We start from the raw sequence: 26,093 nt of genomic DNA on the forward strand, positions 1-26,093 counted from the left end.
TAACAAGATCACTGATCAAATATCAGTCAGTGTGAAGATTTTCCATCCTTTCATGCATTTTCTTCTGCTTTTACTAGACTTAAATCTTAATAACTACAAGTGGCTCTAAGCCTGATAACGTTTTCTTCTTCTTCTTTTAAAAAAGAAGCCAGTAAACAAACAACGAAAGTCCAGACTATATATACAAGAAACCACGAGCAAAAAGAACTTATGGAGCATACTGCACAAAGGAACCGAAAACATGAGCTTTGGCACAGGAATGACTACCTGCACAACACAAGAAGGAAACCATAACACATGCTGACCAAGTACTCTTGCATTTGACACAATGCAGACTATCCCTCTCCTTTCTTCTGTATATTTATCTCATTCTATATGCACACATAAACCAGTCCATGCAATGGTATGATAAATATAAAAGAAACTGAGTTACTAGACAGATTGGTGTGCAGCATATTTCCTCAACCGTGGCTTTTAAATTGCCTTAAGAGCAGAATAAAGAAAGCTTGTATGAGAGTAACTCGTTCATTCATAATAAACTAAAGCAAAACTAAACATTTTTCAGCAATAAAACCTAAACTGAAACAAGCATACTGAAACAAGTGACTCCACCCTGTGATACAGCTCCACGGTGCAGCTTAAGACAAAATATAATTAATGAATATTCAGACCCGTAACCCTACACAGTGGGAATTCATGTGCAGGTAGAACAGGGACATGTTCAGGTGTGAGTTTTCGTAAAAAAATCAAGCCGGAAAAGACAGTCCCTGCACTTGTCGCTTACTTTACGTGCACAACTAAATAATTTTCCTGCAATATTAAATAAATGCTCATGTATGCATTATTGCATTCTTCACCCCAGTTTTAAACTTAAAGTGTTTATTTTCATAAAGAAAAAAAAAAATGTTTGAGAGCATGGATGTGAATGTTAAATGTTGCTGCAGTGCTTGATGACAGCAGATAAATATGGACTTACTGGATGTTTACACAGTTGATGGACAGCCGAACTTTTTGATTACGTTTAGGTTTTAGGTAGTCGCCATTTTGATTTCCAAACCTGACTATTTTTATGTATTTTTTTTCCCCATTTGGTCCTTTGGACTCCTGAATAATAATTTACACCGTGTCAACACAGCCCTCCCAGCAGCAGCAGAGCTAGCCGCTGAGTAACACGGCTGTGTAAATGACATTGCAGCCGGTGGAAAGGGTAGTATCGTTAAGCTAACAGCGCAGCCCTGAATAGGCTGCGATGGGCCTCCGAGTGACCTGACAACCAAAGTCGCCGAGTTGCAGTTCAGCTTCCAGATGTCCACAGATTAAACAATGGCTCAAAGGTAACGGTGGTATGTCTTTTTGGGAGGTAAACATGTGTAGCCCAACGTAAAGCCTGTGCAAGCGATCAGAAGACGGTGACTTCAAGCTAGGTCTGAATCAGGAGCACGTCGTCCGACCACCTAGCTCACCAGCGGCGATAAATACTGACCTATATTAGCTTTAATCTGAATGTGGTTTGTCTCCAGTAAGAAATAATAATAATTTTTTTTTTTTTTGGGGGGGGGGGGGTTGTTAGCAACTCGACTGTGGCACTGCTTGCTTTGCTAGCGGGCTGCTTTACGATCTGCAGTCAAGGTACGGTAAGTGAAAGTGGTTAAGGGAGACAGTGATAAAGGAGATAAGTTAACGTGGAGTTAAATGCACGGATTCGCTATCTAACACGGCTCCACGCTGACTTGACTGTTACCCTGTTATAACTAAAATCCGCTAACAGCTCAGAGTAACCGTTTACAGCTGCTCTTAGGACGCCTTGGCAGGCCTGTCACGGTTATGCTGTTGTATTAAATTTTAAAATCCACAGATGGCAATGACGAATCTGTAAACCCAGATTCCCGAGACACTTGTTTATCCCCTGCGTGTTTGTTCAAGGGATGTGTGCACAAGGGTGGCGTACTCCGACACCGTTCAATGTTATGCAACTACTTTTAATGGTCTCTAGATATGTGTAAGTTATTTCCAGCCATATTTTGTGCTGTAAAACGATACGCTACCCTCTTGTTTTCTCGCGTTGACGAGAGTTTGTTTGTAAACATGTGTTTGCATCTAAGAGATAATGGACTCATGATGGATGCTTCGTACAAAGTGTGGTCTGATTTGGTTTAGTTTGCGGGGTGGGGTGGCTTTAGGTGAATATTTAAAGCCTTAACAAAGCAAGCAACATTTCCTGCCTCTTACAATATTCAGCTGTCATCACCACCACACCTAGACTCAAGTTTGCTAGCTCCCAGAAACCTCCCATACTCAGGCATTTCTGTCACCGAAGGGTCAGTGTGTGCATCTTTCTTATCTCCAGTCATTCTTTGCTGATGCAAGTGCATGTGTGAGTCCCTTCCCTAAGCAAAGTGGTTAATGTTAATACACGAATGAGCAGCAGTAACTCAATTACAGATGCATTGCTTCCTGTTCTTTCCAGAGAGGAGTCCAAGCCTCTTAGCCTGAGTTCAGCCCTTCATCTAGCTCTGAAGAAGGCAGAGGCAATATTACTGTAAATGATTCTCCAACATTTGTTGTTCATTTTGCTGCTTCCCTTTTTTGGGTTGAAGGCAACTCTGCTGGGTTGGTGTGTCTGGTGTTTAGAATGAGTAAAGTGGGTGTGTTTCCGCTATACTCAAATGAATATTGTCTCTGATGTACAGGTTGCACAGTGTCTGTGAGGCAAATGGCTCTTTAGCAAGATCCAACTGAGTATACTTCTCCTTGTCCAAATGTAAGCATTCATAAATAAATTAAACTAAATCAAAAATTAACTTTTGCATGCATTCTACACCATCCTGTTGCTTATCTCCGCACCACATCCTCTTTTGCTCAACAGCAGAGTGTATGCTACGGTGACGTCAGTCATGTTTTGGAAGTTTGATTTACACACATCTTCTCATCTGGAGGCTTTACTGGACAAGGAGGATGTCACTCTCGCTGAGCTCATGGATGAGGAGGATGTGCTGCAGGAGTGCAAGGCCCAAAACAGGAGGTCTGTTTAATGTCTACTTTGGTGTAGCTGCAAATTATTACCACATTTCGCATAATCAATCACCTTTGCTGTAATGCTTACTAAATTAATAAGTTGTGCATCTTATGTCACCGTTGTGGTTTTGCAGGCTTCTTGTGCTCTTGTGCCAAGACCAGAGCATGCAGGAGCTGGTTCGACTGATTACTACAGAGCCTCCTACTGGTGTAGAGGAGACAAAGCGCTTCAAGTAGGTGCTGTTGTGTAGAATATTCTAATGTAGTTTATTATATTCAGGGTAAAAATATATTCCTGGTGCTGCACTACATTATATCTGTTACCAGCCACTTTGTAGATGAGCCTGGATTTTAAGAGGATTCAGATTTGCTTAAACAATGTTTTTAATCCGACTAAAAGAACAGAAATGATTCCCCTAAATTAGCAAAACTATTTAATTGCCCGGTTGCCAGCAAACCAATGAAAGTCCTGTCCAGATAATTTTATCTTGTTTTGTTTTTCTTTGAAGTGGAAAATATAGCAATAATTTTGTTCCTCCATCATTTTACTGCAATATATGTCCATGCCATTTACAACAGGTATCCAAATATAGCATGTGAGCTGCTGACAAGTGATGTGGGAGTGATCAATGATAAGCTGGGTAATGAGGAGCCACTCCTGGAAAGCCTGTATGCCTTCCTGGAGCAGCCATCCCCACTTAACCCCCTCCTGGCATCCTTCTTTAGCAAAACTATTGGGAACCTCATCACACGGAAGACTGAGCAGGTAACACACACGTACACCGCTACATCAAAAGGGCATGCTTAATAAAGATGACGGTTACATTTTTGTGATGTTGTTTTCAGTTAATAAGTCTGAGGCAAGTTAATGGAAAATACTCACAAAAAATGTACTTTCACCCAAAATTGTTTTAAAATTCTGTTTCTTTTGAGGTGCCAACATGCATGGTTTATTTTACCCTTTTAGTGTCCGAGTTGATGATTTTAGTGTAAGATTGCTTGTTTATGAAACAACACATAATCAAAACTGTCCCGTATCAGAAGGGAATTATTTTAGTGAACCATTATTGTCCAAAACAACTTAACTCAAAAATGAATGGCTGGACTGCAGCTTATATAGTCTTCCATTTAAGGCTAACATTCCTGCTTGTATTAAGCCAACTAAAACATAAAGAAAGCTTATTACCTCTACATTTCATTTGCTCTGAACTTTGTATATATTTGTGTGTGTGAATAGAAGCTCATTTGATTCTGATGTGGGGTTTCAGATTTTTTAGAGTAGCTTTTTAAGACTTTAAGTAAGGCAACTATCTCACCTATATCATGACCATAAGGGACAGTCACTGGGGCAGCTGTCACCGGGTGAAACAGAGTACAACCCGAACAGTTGCTCATGATGAATTGAATCATAATTGAACTGAATCTGAATCAGAATACTTGAAATTATGTGGTTATAGTTGCTCCAACGAAGTTAAACAAATATTGCACAGGGAAGATGGCGTAATAGAAGCATTTGTTATGTGTGTGTGTGTGTGTGTGTGTGTGTGTGTGTGTGTGTGTGTGTGTGTGTGTGTGTGTGTGTGTGTGTGTGTGTGTGTATAATGGTTTATCTGTCTTTGTACTACGGTGTCACCCACAGTGTTAGATTTTATTGCATTTCAAGTTGTATTGCTCAAATAGCAGTATATCGTTTGGGAAATAGTGTCACATTTATGCAGCGCGAGTCAGTCTTGAGAAATAATACCACTTGTTTGACAGCAAGCTCCTTATCCCATTCTTCAGTTTCCTGTTTTGTATAATCATTATTTTCTCTGCTTTCTGTACTGTTTAGGTGATTAGTTTCCTGCAGAAGAAGGATGGATTTCTTTCCTTGGTCCTGAAGCATATTGACACGTCAGCCATGATGGATGTGCTCCTACGCCTTATCAGCTGTGTGGAGCCACCGCCTCTACGACTGGAGACACTTACTGTACGAGACAAATAGACCCACATTCAGAATTTCACATAAATCTGATTTTTTTTTTTTTTTTTTTTTTTTTAATTATTATTATTTTTGTCTAGTTGTAAAGCAATATTTTTCTCAACAGTGGCTGAATGAACAAAAACTGGCCCAGAGACTCATAGAGCTCATTCACCCTGAGAGGGATGAAGAGGTAGTGGAGAATTTCATAATTTTTAAATTTAACAAATATTTTATTTTGGTCTTTAAAAGTGTGCCATTGCTTTTATTCACAACGAAACCATTCATAAGACTGAGTGTCCAGATGTAATTGTTGTTTGTTTGATTTTTGCCCAACACAGAGGCAGTCAAATGCATCGCAGACTTTGTGTGATATCATTCGTCTGAGCAGAGACCAGGCCAGCCAGCTCCAAGAGATTTCACAGCCTGACCCACTGCTGACTGTGCTTGAATCGTAAGTTGGAAAGACTCACATGCACGCAGGTTTATGCTCTCTAAACAGGATGCAGCGATACTAACGTACTCCGTTTTGTTTATACAGGCAGGAGTGCGTGGAGCAGTTATTGCAGAATATGTTCTCAGGAGAGAGAACTGAGAGCTGTATCGTCAACGGGATTCAGGTTCTTCTGACCTTACTGGAGATCAGGAGGCCTGTGTAAGTGAGAAACCTCGAACAATTTCTAACAGTGTGAAGCTATTCCAGCTAAGTTTCTCTTTACAAAGCTCTCTGACAAGCCTTCTCATTTAAAATTTGGGCATTTTAATCTCTTTTTAAACATTTGTTAAAGTTTATTTTATATCCCTATTTATTAAGCCTTCCCAACATCTATTTTGAGTTTTCTGTTTTTGTTCCTCTGTCTTTATGGCAGGGTGGATGGTGTAATGGATGCTCAGGGATTTGAGAGAAGCTACACTGTTAACAGCAGTATTTTGTTGGCCATCCAGCCACACTTGATACACTTCCACCAGCTACTTCTGGAGCCACCCAAGGTACATAAACAAGTCTTTCTATGATGAATGATAATGTAGCCGCTTGAGGGTATTTAAGATTGTTGTGTGAGCGTTTCCCTAGGTGAGAACGGGCTTTTAGGAAATCAGGTATCAATAAATTCAGTCTGTCCACATACATTCCATTTTGTATGGAAAATCAGGAATCCCCTGTGTATTTCATCAAGGTGTTAGTGCTCAGTTTCAAAAATGATGAAATTGCCCAGTATAAAAGTGCAAGCTCTTTTAGCTCAAGTCATGCTGCATGACGCAGGCTTTCTTTTGCTTGCTCCACCAGCCTCTTTCTTTATCAGGTATGTTTGAGTCTCTGCTGTTTACATGCCGTTGTTGTACAGTAGTCAGACCTGTATAACAAAACAAAAACCTCTAGATCGTGTTTCCCCAAATTCCTCTGCCTTTTATCCATGTAGCGAGAGCCTATGCTGACGACTTTGGGTGTGCTGGAGGAACCGCTGGGGAACACGCGTCTGCACGTAGCCAGACTAGTGGCTTCTCTGCTTTATACCAGCTCTGCTAGCCACGCAGTCGTAGCACAGGAACTCTGCAGACTCAATACACTGAACCTCCTTCTGGTGAGAAAATCTGCTGCACTTTTGACAATTTATTTATGTTGAGAAAACATTACGTGTTAAATACCCCTTTGAAAAATACAGGACCTGTTCTTCAAGTACACCTGGAACAACTTTCTGCATCTCCAAGTGGAGCTTTGTGTTGCTGCTATCGTCCGGCCCTGTGCCCACGAAATGAGACTTCAGCCTGGCTTGGTTACCCAGGAAAAAGTCAAGCCTCATCCAGATGCAGCACCAGAACAGGAGTTGAACGAGACCCCGACTTCTGAACTATCAGACAGATCTGAAAACTCTGCTCATAACCTAATGGTGACTCATGTGAGTGTCTCTGCTTGTATTTGTGAAGTAGAAGGGTTGATCTACAAGAATGGGCAATGTGGCATCTCTTTCGGAATAAATAAATAACTGATTGACTCAATGTTTTTGTTTCCCAAGTTGTTTCAGCACTGCCACCTCGTCCAAAGGATTCTAGAGGCTTGGGAAGGAAATGATAAAATTCAGTAAGTAACTTTGAGATCTTTACATGAATTTGTGGCAATTGGCGGTAATCTCTGGGTTTCTCCAAGTGTCATATCTATTTGTTCAGGTCAGATCGTGGTATGCGACGAGGCTACATGGGGCATCTGACCAGGATCGCCAACACAGTGGTGCACAATCTGGAGAAAGGCCCGGTTCACACCCAGATCAGTAGCCTCATTGCAGGTGTGTATGTGTTTGTGGACACATGGACTCATTTCTGTGTGGAAGAAAGCAGTAACTACCACGAATCACACCAAACTGGCTTATGGCTTTCATAATGCTGCTGTTGTGTGTTTGCATGTAGAGCTGCCAGAGGACTACAGAGGGCGCTGGGAAACCTTTGTAGATCAAACGCTGTCTGAGACCAACAGAAAGAACACCATAGACCTGGTAAATCCTAATTCGTGCACATCTGTAGAATTAAGAACCTGTTTTTCATTACACACACATTCAGAGTTTTAAGCACTGCACAAGTGTTGATCTTTCCATGTTAAGGTTGGCACTGGCAACCCTCGTCCTTCCTCAGAGGATGATATGGAGAGCCCCTTCCCCAAAGAACTGACAATACAGCAGGTATGCGTACACACACACATAAGCACATATTTAAAATATTTCTTGCTTCTCTTATGGGCTTTTGTGCTGTAATTATATTTGTTATGATCTGTTTTTAGGCCTTTTCAGACTACCAGATCCAGCAGATGACAGCTAACTTTGTGGATCAGTTTGGCTTTAATGATGAGGAGTTCACTGATCATGATGACAGCATTGGGTAAATTAGCTGACATTTTTCTCAAGTGATGGTTTATTCTTATTTCACTCGTGTGTGCGGAGGGTGTGAATCCTGGTTCTTTTTGCAGGGCAACTTTTGATCGGATTGCAGAGATTAATATCAATATTGATGCTGGCCATGACAGTGTAAGTTGATTTTAAAGGGGTTTTCTTTCTTTCCTTAGGCTGTAAATATTTTTGTTCATTCTTAACTATACATTGTTTTTTGTTTTTAGGCACTGAAGCTCAGAAAACAAACCTGACAGCTAATTATTTTGTTTGTTTTTTGTGCAGGCTAACACAGCTGTATTTGAGGCTTGTTCCAAAGAGAGGATTCAGCCCTTTGATGATGAGGAGGAGGACATCTGGGAGGAGAAGGAGATTAACTATGCAACACAAGCCAAGTCCCGGAACAGGTAACTACATGGCTTTAAATAAAGATGCTCTCAACATCTTTATTATTATCATTATTTTTGCTTCAAAATGATGGTTTTGTATTCCGTGCAAATTTCATATGTTTCAAGGTTTGGTGGGTCACAGTCCTCCCAAAGCCAAGCAACCAGTAAGACCTGTGACATGACAGAAACTTGTGAGAGCTCCAGCAGAGCAGCAGACTCAGACTCTGACGAGGGAGAAGACCCTAAATATGATCTGGACCCTTTTGCAAGTCCGGACCAGACCGAGGCAACAACGAGTGAGATATGATATATCGTGTAATCGTGTATAATTGTTTTGCCGTAGTTGTATTTTAGGTCTAAAGCAGGTTTTAAGTGTCACATGTCATGTATGTATGCTCTTGTTTGTTTGTTTTTTCAGGCACTGGATGGGTAGCAGACTTTGGAGAAGTGAATTCAAAGGCTCCTGCAGCAGGAGCGGGCTTCTCAGCCTGGGACGCTCCAGTGTCTCAGCCAGCTGCAACAGAGGCCGAGGAGAAGGGATGGGCCAAGTTCACAGACTTTCAGCCTTTTTGCTGGTGAGTTTGGGTGCATTATATGTAAGGAGAGTTCATTGTCTAAAAAGCATCTAATTAAAATTATAAGACTATATATCTCGTGATGATTAATATTTTATTTAAAGGAAATGCTCATTTGGCATAATTTTTTCTATGATAGAAAGACGTACTTTTCAGAGGAAACTCGAAGTAAAACTAAAAAAAAAGGTGCAAAAAAGTCTAAAAACCATGAGTTTTTCTTTTTTAAAAACATTACAAAATTTCCTCCCTGCCCAGTGACACGTTTTTTGAAGTGGTAGTGCAAAGGAGAACATTTGTGTTCAAAACTAACGACAAACCATTTTAGTCACATGACCAGTATTGTTAGGATATGTTCACCAACACTGAACACTGTGCATAATTTTTCTATTTGAAACTATTGAGATCGGCTCTTAAAAAAAAAACATATCTTTTCCATATCAAGGTTTTTTCCATACAGTGCACATTCTGTTGTAGGCTATTCCAATCACTATAAACAGCAAGTCCAAGGCAGAGCTTTGCTTTACAGATGTTATATCTTCTTGAGACTTTATTACTTTTCTCTGGATTTTTGATCTGGATTGGTGGATTCTTTAAGAGGTGAAGTAGACAAGGTATTCATTATCAAAGGTGATAGCTAATAAGCCTTTCAACATTGATGCATCTGTCATTAGTGGCAGGGTCACTGTTTACAGCATAGTGGGGCAGTACAGATTAATAACATTAAAACTTTTGTTAGATTAACATTAGGGCTGTGCAATATGACCAAAATCTCATATCCCAATATAAAACATCTATTGTCCCGATAATGATATAACTCACAAAAAATTTAATATTTTCTGTAAATTCTGTGAATCTCGTGTAGGTGAAGTGTCTCCAGCTGGGCGTCATGTACCTGGAGTCGAGTGCTTTAACCGATGCATGAAGCTATACATTTTTAGACATAAGTTGTAACGGCCGCCGTTTTCTTTGTGAGTATTTATTGCACGGCGTGCTGCAGGGAAAGCCTGTTCTAACATTTGAGTCTAAGGTTTATTTTTTAGCACCTTTTTTTTTTTTTTTTTTGCTTCTCATCCGTCAATACTCTGCATACTTTTTCATGTGATTCAGTTTCTTTTGAAAATTCTCAACAGGATCTTGAGCTTTATTGTGAAAGGTTTATGTGGAAAATAAACAAGCGGACATGCGATGGCATTACCGTCGTTGTTGCTAAGGACAACCCATAAAAACAGGCGCTTGTCTGTCTGTAGTGTGGTTATATTAAATATAAGAGAAAGAGAGAACTTTAAGAAATTAATATAGCCACTACAGTGACCATCAAAACGATGAAAAAATATTGCCCTAAACAGTTTATTTTGCGACACCACGAAACAAATGATAGCGTAAAATTAAACGATAGACGTTTTTATATCGTCATCCGATATATATCGTTATATCGAACAGCCCTAATTAACATGTTAACTTGTGTTAGTTTAAATCATTGAAAGCTTGAGCTGTTGTGGGGAACACAAATCGTTTATGCGATTTGGCTTCCCTGTCATCCCTGTTGGACAACGTCTCCCACCCCATGCAGCAGACTGTGACAGCACTGAGCAGCTCCTTCAGTGGGAGACTGCGGCACCCACGGTGTGGGACGGAGAGATTTCGCAGGTCTTTCCTCCCCACTGCTGTCAGACTCCACAACAAAGACTTTAACTGAACAAACACACACATCCACACATGTGCAATAACACTAAGTGCAATAATCTTTTCTGGCATCGTTGTATTTTTACTCAGTTGTATATAGCATTCGTATTCTATTTTTATCTTATTGTATATTTTTATTCTATTTTATTCTACTGTATATAGTATATTATTTTATTCTATTCTGTACAGCTGTGTACTGTATTTATTCTTATTGTATTCTAATTTTTGCGTCATAACTTTTGCACTGTCCACTTCCTGCTGTGACAAAACAAATTTCCCACGTGTGGGACTAATAAAGGTTATCTTATCTTATCTTATCTTATCTACTCTACATTCGCATGCAGTGCCATACTGTGTTCTTTGCTAGCTGTTGTGAACAAACTGAGTGCCTTTTCCTAGTCATTGATTTTGCATCTGATTTTACAAGTATCACAGGTAAACAAATACAACCTCCACATACAAAGGGTGTGTGTAGTTTATTAGATGCAGTGCATTTTCTCTCTGTTTTATTATTTGTGTGACTTATGTCCAGCAGCTCTGAAACAGGCCCGAGATGCAGCTCACCTGTGGACTCAGAGCTCAGTGGATCAGACATCCCCAAACCAAACCAAAACCGTAAGTAGCCTCAGAATGACTGACTGTGAATATTTTGTAACACTTCACTCAAACATAAAAAAACTACAGAAATGGTAAAAAGTCTCCACTGTATTTCTATTCAACTCCATATATCATGGTCCACAGGAAGGATATCTAAATGACAAGGCCTCTAACATCTCTATCAGTCAGTTGGTTAACTTTATGGCAGGTAGGGCTGCTCGATTATGGCAAAAATGATAATCACGATTATTTTCACTGAAATTGAGATCGCGATTATTTGACGATATTTATTTAACCCTTTAAGACCTACCATAGAACCAAGTCCGCCAGAGCTTATATTATTTTTTTACATGTTGTAGTGCCATTTGTGGGAGCATTTCAAGTTGCTAAATAACTGTTATAGCCCATATTTTAATAATATGTATGCATTAAGTCCATAGTAACTACATTAATTGCAAAAAAGTGCAATAAACTACAAAAAAATTTATATCGTTTTTGTTTTGTTTTTTTACATATATTTCTACTTGGAGAAATTTAAGAGGTTTATCCCTCAAAACTTTAAATACAATAAAGTTGCAAAAAATAGTTTACAACAACAGGAAATTTATTTTGAGTGTCTTCATAGTTTTATTTTGGAGATACACCAATTTTTATATACTGCAGGAAAAACAAAAAAAACAATCCTATGATGCAAATTTGCAAAGAAAACAGCATGCGCATCAAAATAAACTATTTCCAGCAGTGCAAGCATCCCAGAAACTATTCAGAAAAGTCAAACATGACCAGTAGATGTTTTTAAGGCCTACAAGTAAAAAAACTACATTTCTGCGAAAATGACGTCACTTCCGGTTTCGGCCAGGAAATGGCGGACATGTGACAGTTCGCGCTGACGTCTGTTTCACTGTGGGAAGTGTTACGAACAGCTGATCGGATCGGCAAAGCGTGTTTCTGGAATATTATGTTTTTGTTCCTGCAAGCGCTTTTTATGCAATTATTGCAAAGCTTTATGTGGAAGGAAACTCCTCCGGTTTCATATGCAAAACAAATTATTGCGCTAGCTTACGTGGTTCAGGTTCTACAGGGATTTAAAAATAGTTACACAAAACGGAGCATGCTGCTGTGACCGGATTTAAAGGGTTAACAATGACTTTAAAAAATAATATAAAATAGTGTGCAACACCACTGAAGTTTTTTTTTTTTTTTTTTTTTTTTTTTTTTTACCTCTCTTTTCAACCAACAGCAGTCACTCTCCTCTCCAAATAACTTCTGCTTAGCTTTCCGAGCTTTCCGAGCTTCCCTCGGGTCCTCTTAATCAGCGGTCTCCAACCTTTTTTGCGCCACAGACCGGTTTATGCCCAACAATATTTTCACGGACCGGCCTTTAAGGTGTCGCGGATAAATGAGGGAGGGGCTAATAATCGGCTCCGTCATTTTTAATGATCGTTGAAAGCCCAGATCGTAATCGTGATTAAAATTCGATTAATTGAGCAGCCCTAATGGCAGGTAAGCTTTTCAGATAACCATGCATCAATTTTACAAACTGTTTCTTTCCTGTTAATCTCAACAGCGTGTGTGTGGAGTGTTTGCGTGGCAAGGAAAGCACCACTAGTGGCATCAGACAGCTCCTCCTCCAGCAGCTCCGACAGCGATGAGGAAGAAAGAAAGACAGAATCCACATCCAGTGAGACGGTCACCACAGAGACCATCACCACAGGTGCTGGCAAGGAGACCATCCGGCTCACCGTTGACGCCAAAAATGAGAGGGCAGTCTTCAGCAGGTGCACATTCTCTCACACAAATAGGGAGCTCCTGTTCTGTCTGGTCCAGTGTGCCAGGCTTTGATAAAGCCCTCCTTTCCCTTTGCTCTCCTGTACAATTTTGCTTCCCCTTCTCTGCTTTTTTTCTGATTATCCTCCTCCCCCTGTTTGTTCCCTCCTTTCTCATCTCCCCTTGACTCCAGAGTATTCAGACCTGCAGTCAGACGGTATGTTGTGCTTGAGGTCCTGTGCTCTGAAGTGTGGAATGCTTCCTGGAGTTGTGTTAAGGATTTAAGATGCGTTTTGCTTGTTGCCTTTAACAGGATGAGGAGTAATGATTCCTTATGGCATAATTCAGGCCAAGCCTAATTCATAAAAAAGAAAATCCACTAACTCCAACCTGGTGACTTGTAGAGTCTCTGTATTCTCTGTGATTCTCAAATATAACAGAAATTCACTGTGCATTTATGAAAGAAAAGATGGTTGACTATTTGTTACCTTACTTGTTTTATACAGTATAATGATGAGAGAAGAGTAGCATATTAGTGCTGATTGTAATGATGTGATATTTTGGTTTTATTTTTAATCATAACATTATGGCTCGATATGATTTTTCATTCAGAGAACCCTCACCACTAACGGTCTGTTGGATAGCATGCTATGAATAAAGGTTGCCACCTATCCAATTTATCAACATCCTAACAAACCAGTACATTAGCAAATTACTAACAGTGCACCAACGAGCATGCTGGAGTTAAAGTCCAATCTGAACTCAGTGGACAGCGGGGACAGAGGCCACAGATCAGAGCAGATGGAGACAATTTAGCAAGCAGCAGAAAGGAGCATCTACAGTACTCAGTTCAGCTGTCACTTGTTTTCGTAGCTAAAGCTGTAATTCTTGTTTTGTTTTGTTTTTTTTCAGCGACGTGCCAGTGGAAGGGCTCGCTAACGATAAAGAAAGTGGCAAAGGTGAAAAAGGAAAGCAACATGAGAACAGTTCCAGCCCAGTTACTGCTGATTCGGCTAACCAGGCAGCTGCTGTTACACAGTAAGTTTGCATTTGTGTGTTTTGTATAGAGATGAATAGAGGGATGAGATCACCAAACATTGCATCAGTGATTCATCCCTGTCAAAGCACCTCTTTATGTGAGAGCTCTTTGACGAGTCACCGCACAACCTACGCACATTTCTGACCTCAAGAACAGAGGTGTAACCTGTCATATCTAATTGGCTGCATTTCTTAGAAGCTTTAAGGAGTATTAAATCATGAATGTTTTATCTACGTCCAGGGCAGCCAAAAATAAACAATTTTACATCACTTACAGGACTGTTGTGGTGATTTACAATTCCAGAAATGGGAGATTTTTGGCCTCTTTGTTGAATAATTTAGTTTCTGTCATACAACAACATACAGCATCATTGCATAGGCTGTAGATGGATACTCTGCTGTAGTTGAGCAGTTTTTCTTTCTTTAGTAAAAGTTACTGAACCCCAAATTACAGTTGGAACAAATGAAAGTTTATGAAGTATGTAAATGGTACAAATTTTTCTTTTTAAAGATCTATTCTTTAGAGACACGTGTCACATGTGACACAAGTGCAATATAGATTACATGCTGAAGGAATATGTTGTACACATGCAACCTGCTGAGCACTGAATAAATCCCAGTTGCAAAGTTATTACATGTATTCACCATGCGATGCAGAAAATATATAAATTAATTTAAATTTTTTAATTAAAGATTTGTAAAATATATAAGCATAAGTTAAATTATACTTGGTTCTAATCTTTTGTAATGACCCCTTTGCACAGCTGGAAAATCAATTAATAGAATACAGGTTAGTTAAGAATACGTATTCAACAAATCAAATTTATTTCACTTTGATCTCGCAAAAAAACTACAGGGAGGCCATAAGAGGATGTGTGGAACAATGTAAGAACTGTTTGTAAGGTTATATTTGTAAAGGTTTATAATGTTCAGCTGCCATGTTAGAAACAAACAGCAGCACATATTGTAGAGTCCAAGGAATGGTGCATTTGTGATGGTCATGAATTCACAAGATTAAGATTTTTCTGCAGCTTTACAATTGAATTTTCTTTGCAGCCACAGTGCATATTATAGTCCATTTTCCTACTCTCTTGTCAGTTTTTAAAAAAATATTTTTTATTAGATCATCTCTCCTTCCTTTAGGTGAAAATATGGGCTAGTGAACAAATAGACTGTACATAAAAGATGTACACACCCATCATGATATTACCTGTTGGTTTTGGATCTAAAGCCTTGGTGTTGTGCTAAGGTAATGATAACAAGCTGGATTTCCAAACTTGAATGGGCCAGTGTCGTTTGACATGCATAGCAACAGTAGCCACAAGGAAACCAACTCGTCTGAATTCTCTCTTTTTTTTTTCTTTCTTTTTTTTAACTGACAGAGAGATGCAGTCCCCCGCTAATGGACCGGCCTAACGAAGTGGTGCAGGAACACACTTCATACCTGATCATTCAACACACAGCCACGCCACCTTTGCTTCCTGTTAGCAGTCCATCAATACCCTCGTTTGTGTCTAAAAGACGTGTAAGTGAATGGAAGATCCTTAGTGCAGAGCTCGAGCAGTATTTATAATGGATACCAGAAATCAACACATGGGTACTAGTGATGTCTCTAATGCGCCTTCATGACATCATTATAAATGAACCGCTTCAAAAAGAATTGTGTGTTTTATGAAAAACATTTCATTGTGCCAGGCACACCAAAGGCAAACTGTGTTACATACGAACTTTTTCAAGATGAATTTCTTTCCCGTTAAACTTGGAAATGTAAACACCTTTATCTGTCGGGATCTACTGATGTGCCAGCTGCACTTTTAATGTTAAGAAAACACCCTATTCTGAAATTTGACATTTTATTAAATTAAGCACCGGGATTTCAGATTATTTGGGTCTGTCTGCTCTCCAGGTATAAATATGGTCCAGTGGATTTTTTTCTGTTTTCTAGGAGAGCATTTGACTGTTTACACTTTAGTAACAAAAAGCATTCAAATAATCAGCCAAGATTACAGACGCCAAGATGCTTGCAAAGCGCTAGCTAGCTGCCATTTTGTGTACAACATTTCAGTCTTCGTGCCGGGCAGACAGGTCATTATAGCAAATATGCGACTTATCTGATCATTTCTCAGTCAAGTAAGTTTTTATCTCCTTTGATCACATGACGCGCAAGTGCTCTCTATTTGTTAGTTTGGAGCATTGGATTTGGGGGCCTCGTGTGTGTCACTTCCTCCTCCTGAAAGATTCAAGTAGTTTAGGGGTACGTGTGTGCGCGCGTGTGTGTACTGTTGTGTCCATGTGTATAGACGTGTGTGCCGGCGTGTGTGTTTGAGCTCTGTCTGAGGTACAGAGTACGTTTCTCAGGTCAAAGGAGAGGTATGCAGATAGAAAGAAAGCACACCTGTGTAACACACACGCAGACACACAGTGCCATACACACACAAGTGTACACAACCATATCTAGATGCAAAAAAAAAGGAAAAAAATGGCAGCCCACGTATAAGTTCATACCACCCTCAGAGCTGTTTAAATGTAATATTGTGAAATTTGAACCTGTATTAGGTTGTGGCTCTTCTTGGTAATCTGTAAACGTAATATAAATGTAAACAGTATATATATAAACATCATATCTATTTTTGGAATAAATCCAGTGTACGGCAAGGCGGTTGTTTTGCAGGTTGCGATGTGTGTATCGTATGTGTGTCGTACTGTCGAAATGAGGCAATAATGATGTCTGTGTTTCGGTTAATAGGCCAGCATCAGTTCATGTTTCTTTGCTACATGCTTCCTACATGGCAGTTTAGGAGTGTTGTGAATACGAGTTGGTCGTCTACGGTACGTCTTCCATTTTGTTTATTTTGAGGATGATTCTTGTTAATGACAACTTGGGTCTTTTTTTTTTTTCTTTATTTCCACCCTGTATCAATTTTAAACCCATTTTGCATAATTTAAATAGTCAAATTCAGGGGGAAAATTATGATAAACAATAAAATAGTCCATGTACTGCTTTTTGATCATATCGTTTGTGTACGCATGTGTTTCCACTGTAACAACGGTGATTAATTTAAACTGGATCTGAACAAATGTGTTTGTTAGAGCAATAATAAATCAACAGAAGCACATTAGGCACAGGTTTTTATAATCGGTAAATTAATGTTGCCTAATTTAGCTGCTCCATTTCCTGCTTTAACTTCATTTTGGATTTTCAAAAGACCGGTCAGATCAAAACGCTTAAATTTACTTGGCAGATTAGAGGTGCCCAGTGGAGTTTACTTACAAAGGAAATATTGTGACCTCAGGTGTCATTCACCAAAACCCATTGTTCTCTAAGAAACGTCTGGAGTGCATTTCCTTTTGCAATGCTAATTCATTGGTAGATATTTCAAATCCAGCATTGTTTACGTTCTTGCTTACTTGGTAGCAGTCTTGTTCTTCCTGTCGATCAGTGTAGTGTCTGCAGCCACTTGCAGGAATGTGTAACATTACTCACATTCTTGCACAAGTGGAGCAATGGCAAGACGCAGAAAAAGGTGCGATAGAACTGCTAGAGGCCGAGAATTCCGGGGGGGGGGGGGGGGAACTTGAGTCGGTAATGAAAGTCAACATTAGTTGCAGCAACACCATCAGTGCTCACTGAGGTGGCACGCCATTAAGTTAGCTGTCTGATCTTTCCTGCTTCATCAAATCTATGCTTGTTATAAACAGTTAACCGGTTTAATCCAGTCTGGTCATAATCAGATTACATTAAACAACACAATACGTAAGAAAACGTGACCCAAGTTGTACTGAATTATCCTTTAAAATCTGTGTGTGCCAGACAGTCATCCTTTATGTCATCTTTCTCCTCGTCTCTCTCTTTCTCAGGGTAGGAGTCGAATTAAATTGCATTTACCTATGGAACGATTCTCTGAGATTGTTGTATTTATTTTAAAAGCACTTTTTCAAGAAGCACTTTTTGGTTTTTGGTTTTTTAATTTGGTGGCGCTAAGCGCCCCTACGTAATTCCCTCCCTCAGAGCGATGGGAATGTTTGACTTGACGAGTGAATCACGTAGACACTTTAGAATATCTTTTTGTTGTTGTTTTTTCTTCAATGCTTTCTGCCAAAGTGTGTCTTCCCACCAGTGTACAACTGGGTTTCATATCTGTGAAGTAGCCTCTTTTCTTGCAGTGGTCTTAGAGGTGTAGATTTATCTGAAGCAGCCTTTGTTTGATCCATTGCTCATGTTTTTTTTTTTTCTTTGTGAATCATGTGATGGAGTTATTAGCTGGAGAAGAGAATGCCACAAGTCAAAGAAAGACTTTGAAGATTCGTCTTAGATCACAGCTCTTTCTTCCTCCTCTGCTTTCATCTGTTCACCGCTTTGAGCCGTTTGAAGTGAAACTGCACAGAGCTAGCACCGCTTCGTTGTCAGGGTTAAAAGAGGAAAAATAGGGCTGCGTTTGTCAGGGTTGTTCACATGGTCAGAATATGGCATCCCACCCGTCACTAAGCCTAAGCAGTGCTTCTGGCCTATACCATTTGTGTGTATGTGTATTTAATGCGTGTTTGTGTGCCCCCTTCAGTTTGAGTGTTTTAGCTACGGGTATGTTGTCACATTATGCATAATGGTACGTTGCATTCATCTCTAAGTGCCATTAAGTTTGCACATTAGCCTCGTTCACCTCTTTTTGGGCATTCGCTGTATTGCACAGTGTGTGCCCCGAACTTTATTGAGAAACAATGGGTGTGAAGTTGTTACTTACCAATTACTTATTATTTACACTGAGACCATTTCAAAGTTTTTTCTCACATTATAGCTTATTATTATATTAGGGCATGTGTGTGCAGATGTGTGGGGGAGTGGTGGGAAAAACAGCCGTGTGGTTAAATGCCTTTTTTTGTAAAGCGGACTGATGCTGGTGTCTTTGTTTTTGGGTTCTTTTTTTCATTTAGAGTAATGTGTCTGTTACCTGTTGTCAATTTAGCTTGTACATTCAGATATGAACCTAATAAATATGTCAAAGATAAATACGCCTCTGTTTGTGTGACGCTTACTGTAAAACACACACACATCACACAGTACACAGAGAGAGAAAGAGTCAACAGGACATGGTCTTTGGAATATGTTTACCTTAAGGGAAGTTGAACAGGTGGATTATGTTGGGTCCCCGTCTCCCACACATACAATCAGTGCTACACCCTCACAGTGTCTCCCCTGCTGCAAACATAAACCTGCCTGTCAGTTAGATGTCAGTGTGCTGCAGGCATCAAGTAAAGTTGGTTCACATAACAGCTGAGAAGGACCTGAAGAGCCTTCATTTGTGCTCATTCGCTTCACTTACATTTCAGTTTTTCAGCCTGTGGTCCTCTCTATATGTAGCTACCGTTTTACCCGTGGGTGTATGTCTTCTTTCCTGAGCTTAGATGTTTGTCATACTAATCCTGGAGCACAGATACTGTTAAGTCTTAAGAGGTAAGACTCTTTTCTACCATTCTCCCTGCCTTCTTCCCTTCTTACTTACTTTTGCACCAGGGAAAAAAAAACAAACATCTTTTTAGGTTTTGATCCACACCTGCCTGCTCTCTCTGCGCAGAGTGCATGAAGGAGAGTCTGTTTGCAGTGGGTGGAAAAGGGAAGAAGGCGGAGTTGTGTTTTTGTACTTTTAATGGGTTGTGGAGAAACCTGCCTGTCTGCTTGGAGCTGGGAGAGGAGGAGCCTGTGGGGTGTGGGACTTCAGACAAAGGAGACATAAACACACTGACACTGGATCACTGGAGCAAAAAAAGAGTAGGAGACGACTAAGGGAGACGATTCCCAACTCTTGGACTACTTTTTCGCTATATTTTGGAGAAAACAAACTTTATGTAGAGGAGATTTTTGAGGGGGGGTGTGATACCTTGGATCGGTTTGTGAGCTGAGACATGTTTGTGTTGGAGCAGTGGTGGCCATATGTTGCCCAGACTGTGTAGAAGTGTGTGTGTTTGGGATGGAAAAGTGGAGCTGGCACGATCAACATTTCTGCTCTTAGCTTCACGCCATGGGGGGGTGCCATAGTTACCCCTCGGCTAAAGAAGCAGACGGGAAGACCCTTCAGCCCTCTGACATCAGCAGTGACAAATTGTAAGTTATATCTCTTTTTCTCCTTGTTTTTTTTTTTATTTTATTGCATTTCTTTGTTTGTCCTGTCAATCTTTTACTACTTCTGTATTTTTGATAGAACAAACACTCATGTTAAAAAGAGGACAATACTTATATCTGTTAATGGTGTGTAAGAAATGTGACTAGAAAGCTGGTTGCACATGGTTTACTCAGGAATGTTCTCCAGATAAGACTGTGTGCGTGTGTGTGTGTGTGTGTGCGTGTGTGTGTGTGTGTGCGTGTGCGTGTGTGTTACATATTTGCCTGATGCCATCAGTGACGGTGGATTCCTCTAACAGCGGGAACACATTATGAGCAGCAGTTTAAAACTAATATGAGGAAAGGCACTGGGAAAATGTGTTTTATCTGAGTTACTAGGCAAATGTTTTGCTCCAGGTTGAATCTTTTACAGCCAGCTCGCTGTAGCGAAGAGAAACCCGCTCATGGACAAAGTAAAAGTGGACAGATGGCCGAGTGCAGGAGAGCAGGGTCACAGAGGAGAGTGTTTACACAAAAAACACAACATGACAACTAGCTTTGGGTTCTTTGTTTTTGTGTGCTGACAACCTGTAGCCAAGAGAGGAGGTGACTGAGTTAATGTCAGTGAGCTGTAACAGAGCAGGATGTGAGCAGCTGATGTTCCTGTGGACATTAGGAAAGTTTGTCATGGCTTGGCAAAGCTTTGCTCTACTGTACCTTTGCACAGCTAATGTTTACATTGATTTCTGACACTCTTCCTCCCTTTCTGACTGCTCTGACCTTTCACGTTTGACAAAAGACCTCCTGTTTAAACCTTTACACAAATGATCCCTGGCAGCCACTCTCTCTCACACACACTAACACATTTATACAGGGGGGAGTGAAACCCCATGGAGAGTACTGTGTTTTCCTTATCACAGAAGGCAAGGTCATACTCAGTAAACCCTCAGCTGTTGCGCGTGTGTGTGTGTGTGTGTGTGTGTGTGTGTGTGTGTGTGTGTGTGCGTGTGCATGTGCATGTGTGTAAGAAAGCTGAGCGTGACAGCTGCCTGATCCACTACACTTTTAATATTGCAAAGTCTTGACTAAAAGTCTGAGTTAGCCTGCTCTGATCAGGAGCAACTATCCTGCATCCCTGCTTTGAATAAAGTCAAATTCTGCTGCCAGGTTTGACTCTCCATCACACTGTAAACATCATACATTCCCAGTATTCTCTATCTATATTGTCACACCTTCCTGATTAATAAGCCCTGTCTGTAGCTTATCAGTAGGTGCAGTATATAAACCGATGTAGGAAAAAGAGATGTTTTCCCAAAGAGGGTTGGCCTCAGCACTCGGCTCTACATTATCCTGCACAATCTTGCTCAGTTATTTGCTTTCCAGCATTGACCGCTGCAGCAGTCTGCTTCATTAACAGTAATTACGCTGGCTCTGAATTGACTGCCTTCATTACATTAACTGCTGCTGTATTGGATGTTTAGGTCTGCAGTCACAGCAGTGCTCGTATGTTTCAATGTGTGTGTGTCAGCCAACACAGAGCAAGATAGATGAAAGAACTTAAAACATCATATCTACTGAGTGCAGCAGCAGTCATTAATCCACTGACCCGTTGGTCGTTAGACACAGCGATATTTTTCGGTCTCCCACTCTTTCTCTTTCTGTGTCGGCTTCATTAACTCTGAACTGTCTTCTCAAGGGGGATTAATAACAATAACCAGGAAGCGCGTCCATATCTGCAGCAGCAGTATGTGTGTCAGCGGATCACACATGCAGACATGTATGCCCTCATAGCTCTGCCGCCTGGCGTCGACAAGGCAGAGTGGCTTGCCAGCAACAGTAAGTAGTAACAGATTTGTGTTTGGACTCATTTCTCTGTAGCTCTTTAACTCCCAACACTTTTCTTCTTTCTGCAAAAACAAAGAAGAAGAGAGAACAGCAACGTGCGCAAGATATAATGTTGCTGTGCTTATTTATTTTCTTTCCAGCTGTGGCATTTTTCAAGCATATAAACCTGTTCTCCAGTGCCCTATCAGAGTTCTGCACTCCCAGCACATGCCCAACTGCCTGTGGACCAGGCAACGTGTAAGTTACTCAGTATTATACTGCAAATTGTGGCACCGTATGCAGATACAAAAGCTGTTCTTGATGTATAATATAATATTATATTCATATTATATATGGGTAACCTTGCACACTATATCTGTTGCAGTCATTGGGGTAAAGTGCAAGCAATCAGCATGTGCTGAAGTAAAATGTCCAAGCTCCTAAATTATGTTTATGTGAATTGTTTTAAAAGTTCGTTTTTCCCTTTTTCCCAACACTACTGCCAGCAAACGGCCTTTTTGCTAACAGCATTAGGAGAGCTTGCATGAGGTTGACCTAAATGTACTATAATCAGTCTTTAAGCTGAGCTCTGAGCAGCTTCTCAGTCTTTATCAGCCCAGGAGTGACATCACAATATTTACCCTTTAAAAAACATCAAGTACGGATTCTGTTGTTTCCATGTTGTGTAAACTTTTAGTACGCTTTCGTCCTCAGGGTTTATGTTTGGACTGATGACCATGGCAGGAAGCTTAAGTGCTCTGCTCCACTTTACTTTGACTACGCCATGTCATACATTCAGGACCTACTGACTGATGAAGACGTGTTCCCTACAAAAGCAGGTAGAGTGCATTTACATCGTGTGTTACCTAATTGCACGGCACGTTTCAGTTTCAGTTTTAGTTTTAAACTGTCATCTCTTCCTTGTTTCTCCAGGTGCAAAATTTCCGACAGGCTTCGTGTTTATGGTCCAGAAGGTGTTTCTGTTGTTGTTCAGGACAATGGCTCACATTTATTGGTCTCACTACACACAGGCCCAGCAGGTGGGTCTGCACCCGCACCTCAACACGCTTTTCATGCACCTGACGCTCTTCTGCCGGCACCATGAGCTGCTGGATCCAGAAGACACTGAGCCACTGCAGGACCTCATCACAGCTTTGGGACGACAAGGGTGAACTTAAAGGGCAGCCGCAGATATTGTACAATCACATCATTGCACGCTTATTTATTTCTTAAATCTGATTGTCTCTCACCACTCTGGGCCAAATTTAAACGTATTCCCCAGTATAGATTTTTAAAGAAAGCTCTATAAGGAGAGCAATGCAAAGAAACAATGCTCCTGTTCTGTAGAATTGGACTGAAGTGTATGACTATTGCATGCTTTGTTTTGTTGTTGTTGGGTTTTTTTTTGCTTTTTTAACATAATGGTGCACTATTTTACTTTGATAAGGTCAAGATCTTCAAGGTCACTTAACCAAACAAACCCAGTTTGTGCCATTTTTGTATTTTGTGCACCGTGCAAAAATGCTGCATCTGCATCTTCATGTATTTTAGAGTACTTTGTAATAAATATTTGTGAGCCATTATCTGTACAGTGGAACTGAAAAGCATGCATACTTTATTTTGGAGAAATTAGTGAATGCAAAAAAGTGGGAAGAATTGGTTAAAGACAGGGAGGTACTTTGTGTTTGATCCTGAAGTGGGTGCTGGTGCTGTTTTATTTAGCATATTTTCAGGTCTTTGGTTTATAATCAGCGCCACCTGCTGCTAGTAAAGGAATCCAGCACGTATCACATTTTCCCTGCACCATCTGTAAATATTTGTTTACATACTGGATTTATGATTAAACTGACTTATGAGAGTTAAATGGTGGTTTTTCTGTTTTAATGTAAGGATGTTGACAAAACATCTGGCTGCACTGGTTCTCTCATTTCAGATGTGAATGCCGTTTGAGGCCCACAAAGCCAAGGGATCACATACTGTAAACACTGAATTGTATGAAAATTTTTGTTTCTTTTCAGAGTCGTCTTTTTTCTTTTTAGTGCTGCAAAACAAATAGAAAATGTGCCTCTTCAACATACAAACTCTACTGTACATTGTTCTTGGTTAACAGCATTGTTTCTGGGAAGTGTCAGGCCACTCGAGCCACACTGCATTAAATGAGCCTAACGGGCCCTGTGCCATATGCAGTCTTGATCAAATGTTTAAGTTTAAAAATATCAAAAATTCATATTTTGCATATTTGTATCTTAACAAGGTTCCAGGTAGAGTTTCAACATGCAACAAGAAGAAATAAGAGTGAGACAAAACATTTTTTTAAGCATGCAATTTATTGAAAACAAAGCTTAAACTGAATCAAGCTGTTTGATTTCTGTTTTGGGGGAGTTTACAGGTTTTTTTTAAGGTGTGGTCTTAAACTTTTGATCAGCCGTAAAAGTTCTAAACATTAACTCAGTAATGAGTAGCTCCACCGTTATTGTTGATCAATTCAAAAAATTGTTGCGGCATGCTTGATGCAAGCGTTTCCATGAGGTAAGTGGGAACATTTCTCCAAGTGGTGAAGAGAGCCGCAAGAAGGGCATCTACTGTCTGGAACTGTTGCCCATTTTTGTAAACTTCCCTAGCCATCCATCCATCCCCAAAGGTTCACAGGGAACATGCAGGATGGTCCAAAAGAGTGATGTTATTGTCCTGGAAGAAGCCCCTTGTCCTGCGGGCATTGTGTACTGTAGCGTTGTCCTGTTGAAAAACCTAGTTGTTACCACACAGACCATGGCCCTGTCATGAGGGATGCTTTCTGCAACATCTGGACAAACCCAGCGCCCTTTTGATGCCCCTGCACCACCTGAAGCTCCTACTATTACTAATTATCCTTACGTATAATTAGTAATTTAAAAATGATGTGCTTACCCCTGATGGCATATATGTCAGCTATGCTTCCATAAACAATAAGCTCTCACCTCACTGCCCCCCCCTTCTATTTATTAACACTATTTATTTACATATTTCTATTTTTACCCGATTGTATATTTGTACATTTTATATATTTTTTCTCTAAATACTGTTCATATGTATATAGTGCTGCAGAAACTCTGCACCCCCCACCACGTTTGCACCGAGTAGGAGATGCTCTGTAGCTCTGTATGTCTGTATAGTGACAATAAAGGTATTCTATTCTATTCTGTAGCTTCCAGGTCATATGAAAATCTGTTTTCATCTCTTTTTCTCGCATCTCATGCCCCAGATACAGACATAATCAGGATATATTATTGCTTGGCTATTTTTATTTAAAACATTTTTCCTTTGCCCAATATAAGCATGTAGTCCTATATTTCTCCACAAAGAGGCAGCAAAAACCCCTACATTTTACCGACAGACTTAAAAATACAAAGAAATTTGAAAAATGATTAACCTAAAAGAAATGTATTTATTCATTTCATAACTTCATTACTGAACAACACTGTTGCAAAAAATGATTGATCTCTCATTTCAACTGCAAATTCTGTTCAACTTAAAATGAAAACATGCCTCTTTCATTATACAGGGTGGGCCATTTATATGGATACACCGTAATAACATGGGAATGGTTGGTAATATTAAAGTCCTGTTTGTGGAACATTAGTATATGTGAGGGGACAAACTCCTCAAGATGGGTGGTGACTATGGTGGCCATTTAGAAGTCGGCCATCTTGGATACAACTTTTGTTTTTTCAATAGGAAGAGGGCCATGTGACACATCAAACTTATTGGTAATGTCACAAGAAAAACAATGGTGTGCTTGGTTTCAACGTAACTTTATTCTTTCATGAGTTATTTACCAACATATTAGTACAGCACATCTTGTGGTCACACCCACCCTTAAAAATAAACGTTTATTCAGCACATAAGCAAGCCTTATATGGAGTGCTGCAGATGCATTAAAATACTTACGACTGACTTACTTGGGACGTAAACTGAGGAGGAGAGACAGGCCCTTTGGCCTACATACTTCAGACACCCTTAGTACTCGTGTTTCAGACCAAATAAAGGGTTTTTGTTTTTAAATCTTTATCTTGTTTGATTGTAGTGATATATATATGACATTTAGACACATAAAAACTTGCAAATGTAGACACAAAAGCCTTGGTGGAAGTTCCTTCCATGATTTTTACTGTGATGAACCTACTGTGTGCCATAGTTTTGTGGTAATCATTCCACAGTGAAAAGAGAGCTCAACAGAAAATGGAAGTTTTGTATTGCAAGTGTGTATGCGATGTGAATTCTGATTGATTTGAGTTGGAT

At 40.0% G+C, this 26,093-nt stretch overlaps 2 protein-coding genes across 4 annotated transcripts; both read left to right on the forward strand.

The window, feature by feature from the left end:
* Positions 1–988: 988 nt before the first annotated feature.
* On the forward strand, positions 989–16,905 carry ppp6r2b (protein phosphatase 6, regulatory subunit 2b). Of its 3 annotated transcripts, none has more exons than XM_086298518.1 (26): positions 989–1,334; positions 2,691–2,761; positions 2,867–3,022; positions 3,150–3,248; positions 3,595–3,781; positions 4,847–4,984; positions 5,103–5,168; positions 5,317–5,429; positions 5,517–5,630; positions 5,845–5,965; positions 6,394–6,555; positions 6,637–6,870; positions 6,988–7,052; positions 7,139–7,254; positions 7,376–7,461; positions 7,567–7,644; positions 7,743–7,840; positions 7,929–7,986; positions 8,134–8,255; positions 8,364–8,533; positions 8,656–8,812; positions 11,028–11,110; positions 12,660–12,870; positions 13,053–13,076; positions 13,772–13,897; positions 15,280–16,905. In XM_086298518.1, the coding sequence occupies exons 3-26, from the start codon at positions 2,895–2,897 to the stop codon at positions 15,311–15,313; spliced, it is 2,790 nt and encodes a 929-aa protein (XP_086154644.1). In that variant the 5' UTR covers positions 989–1,334; positions 2,691–2,761; positions 2,867–2,894; the 3' UTR covers positions 15,314–16,905. The 3 variants fall into 3 exon arrangements, with proteins under 3 accessions (XP_086154644.1, XP_086154645.1, XP_086154646.1); XM_086298519.1 differs by having other exon boundaries at positions 11,031–11,110; XM_086298520.1 differs by lacking the exon at positions 13,053–13,076 and having other exon boundaries at positions 990–1,334.
* A 2,145-nt stretch (positions 16,906–19,050) lies between these two features.
* Positions 19,051–24,934, forward strand: LOC147324609 (MOB kinase activator 2). The gene is made up of 5 exons (XM_086298521.1): positions 19,051–19,994; positions 21,688–21,827; positions 21,977–22,073; positions 22,530–22,654; positions 22,749–24,934. Exons 1-5 carry the CDS (start codon positions 19,912–19,914, stop codon positions 22,985–22,987), a joined length of 684 nt encoding a protein of 227 aa, XP_086154647.1. The 5' UTR covers positions 19,051–19,911; the 3' UTR covers positions 22,988–24,934.
* Positions 24,935–26,093: the final 1,159 nt, after the last annotated feature.

The sequence above is a fragment of the Aulonocara sp. 'chitande type north' Nkhata Bay genome, linkage group LG7 (assembly GCF_057382095.1).
Source record: "Aulonocara sp. 'chitande type north' Nkhata Bay isolate Kocher_YH1m ecotype deep benthic linkage group LG7, A_spYH_male_GT1.1, whole genome shotgun sequence".
NCBI classification, from domain to species: Eukaryota; Metazoa; Chordata; class Actinopteri; order Cichliformes; family Cichlidae; genus Aulonocara; species Aulonocara sp. 'chitande type north' Nkhata Bay.

Bases quoted from the DNA above. Each gene is read 5' to 3' on its own strand.
- ppp6r2b (XM_086298518.1), top strand. From the start codon at position 2,895: ATGTTTTGGAAGTTTGATTTACACACATCTTCTCATCTGGAGGCTTTA. The intron at 5,631-5,844 runs GTAAGTGAGAAA...TCTTTATGGCAG, and splicing joins CTGGAGATCAGGAGGCCTGT to GGTGGATGGTGTAATGGATG. The intron at 5,966-6,393 runs GTACATAAACAA...TTATCCATGTAG, and splicing joins TACTTCTGGAGCCACCCAAG to CGAGAGCCTATGCTGACGAC.
- LOC147324609 (XM_086298521.1), top strand. From the start codon at position 19,912: ATGGGGGGGTGCCATAGTTACCCCTCGGCTAAAGAAGCAGACGGGAAG. The intron at 21,828-21,976 runs GTAAGTAGTAAC...TTTTCTTTCCAG, and splicing joins AGAGTGGCTTGCCAGCAACA to CTGTGGCATTTTTCAAGCAT. The intron at 22,655-22,748 runs GTAGAGTGCATT...TTGTTTCTCCAG, and splicing joins CGTGTTCCCTACAAAAGCAG to GTGCAAAATTTCCGACAGGC.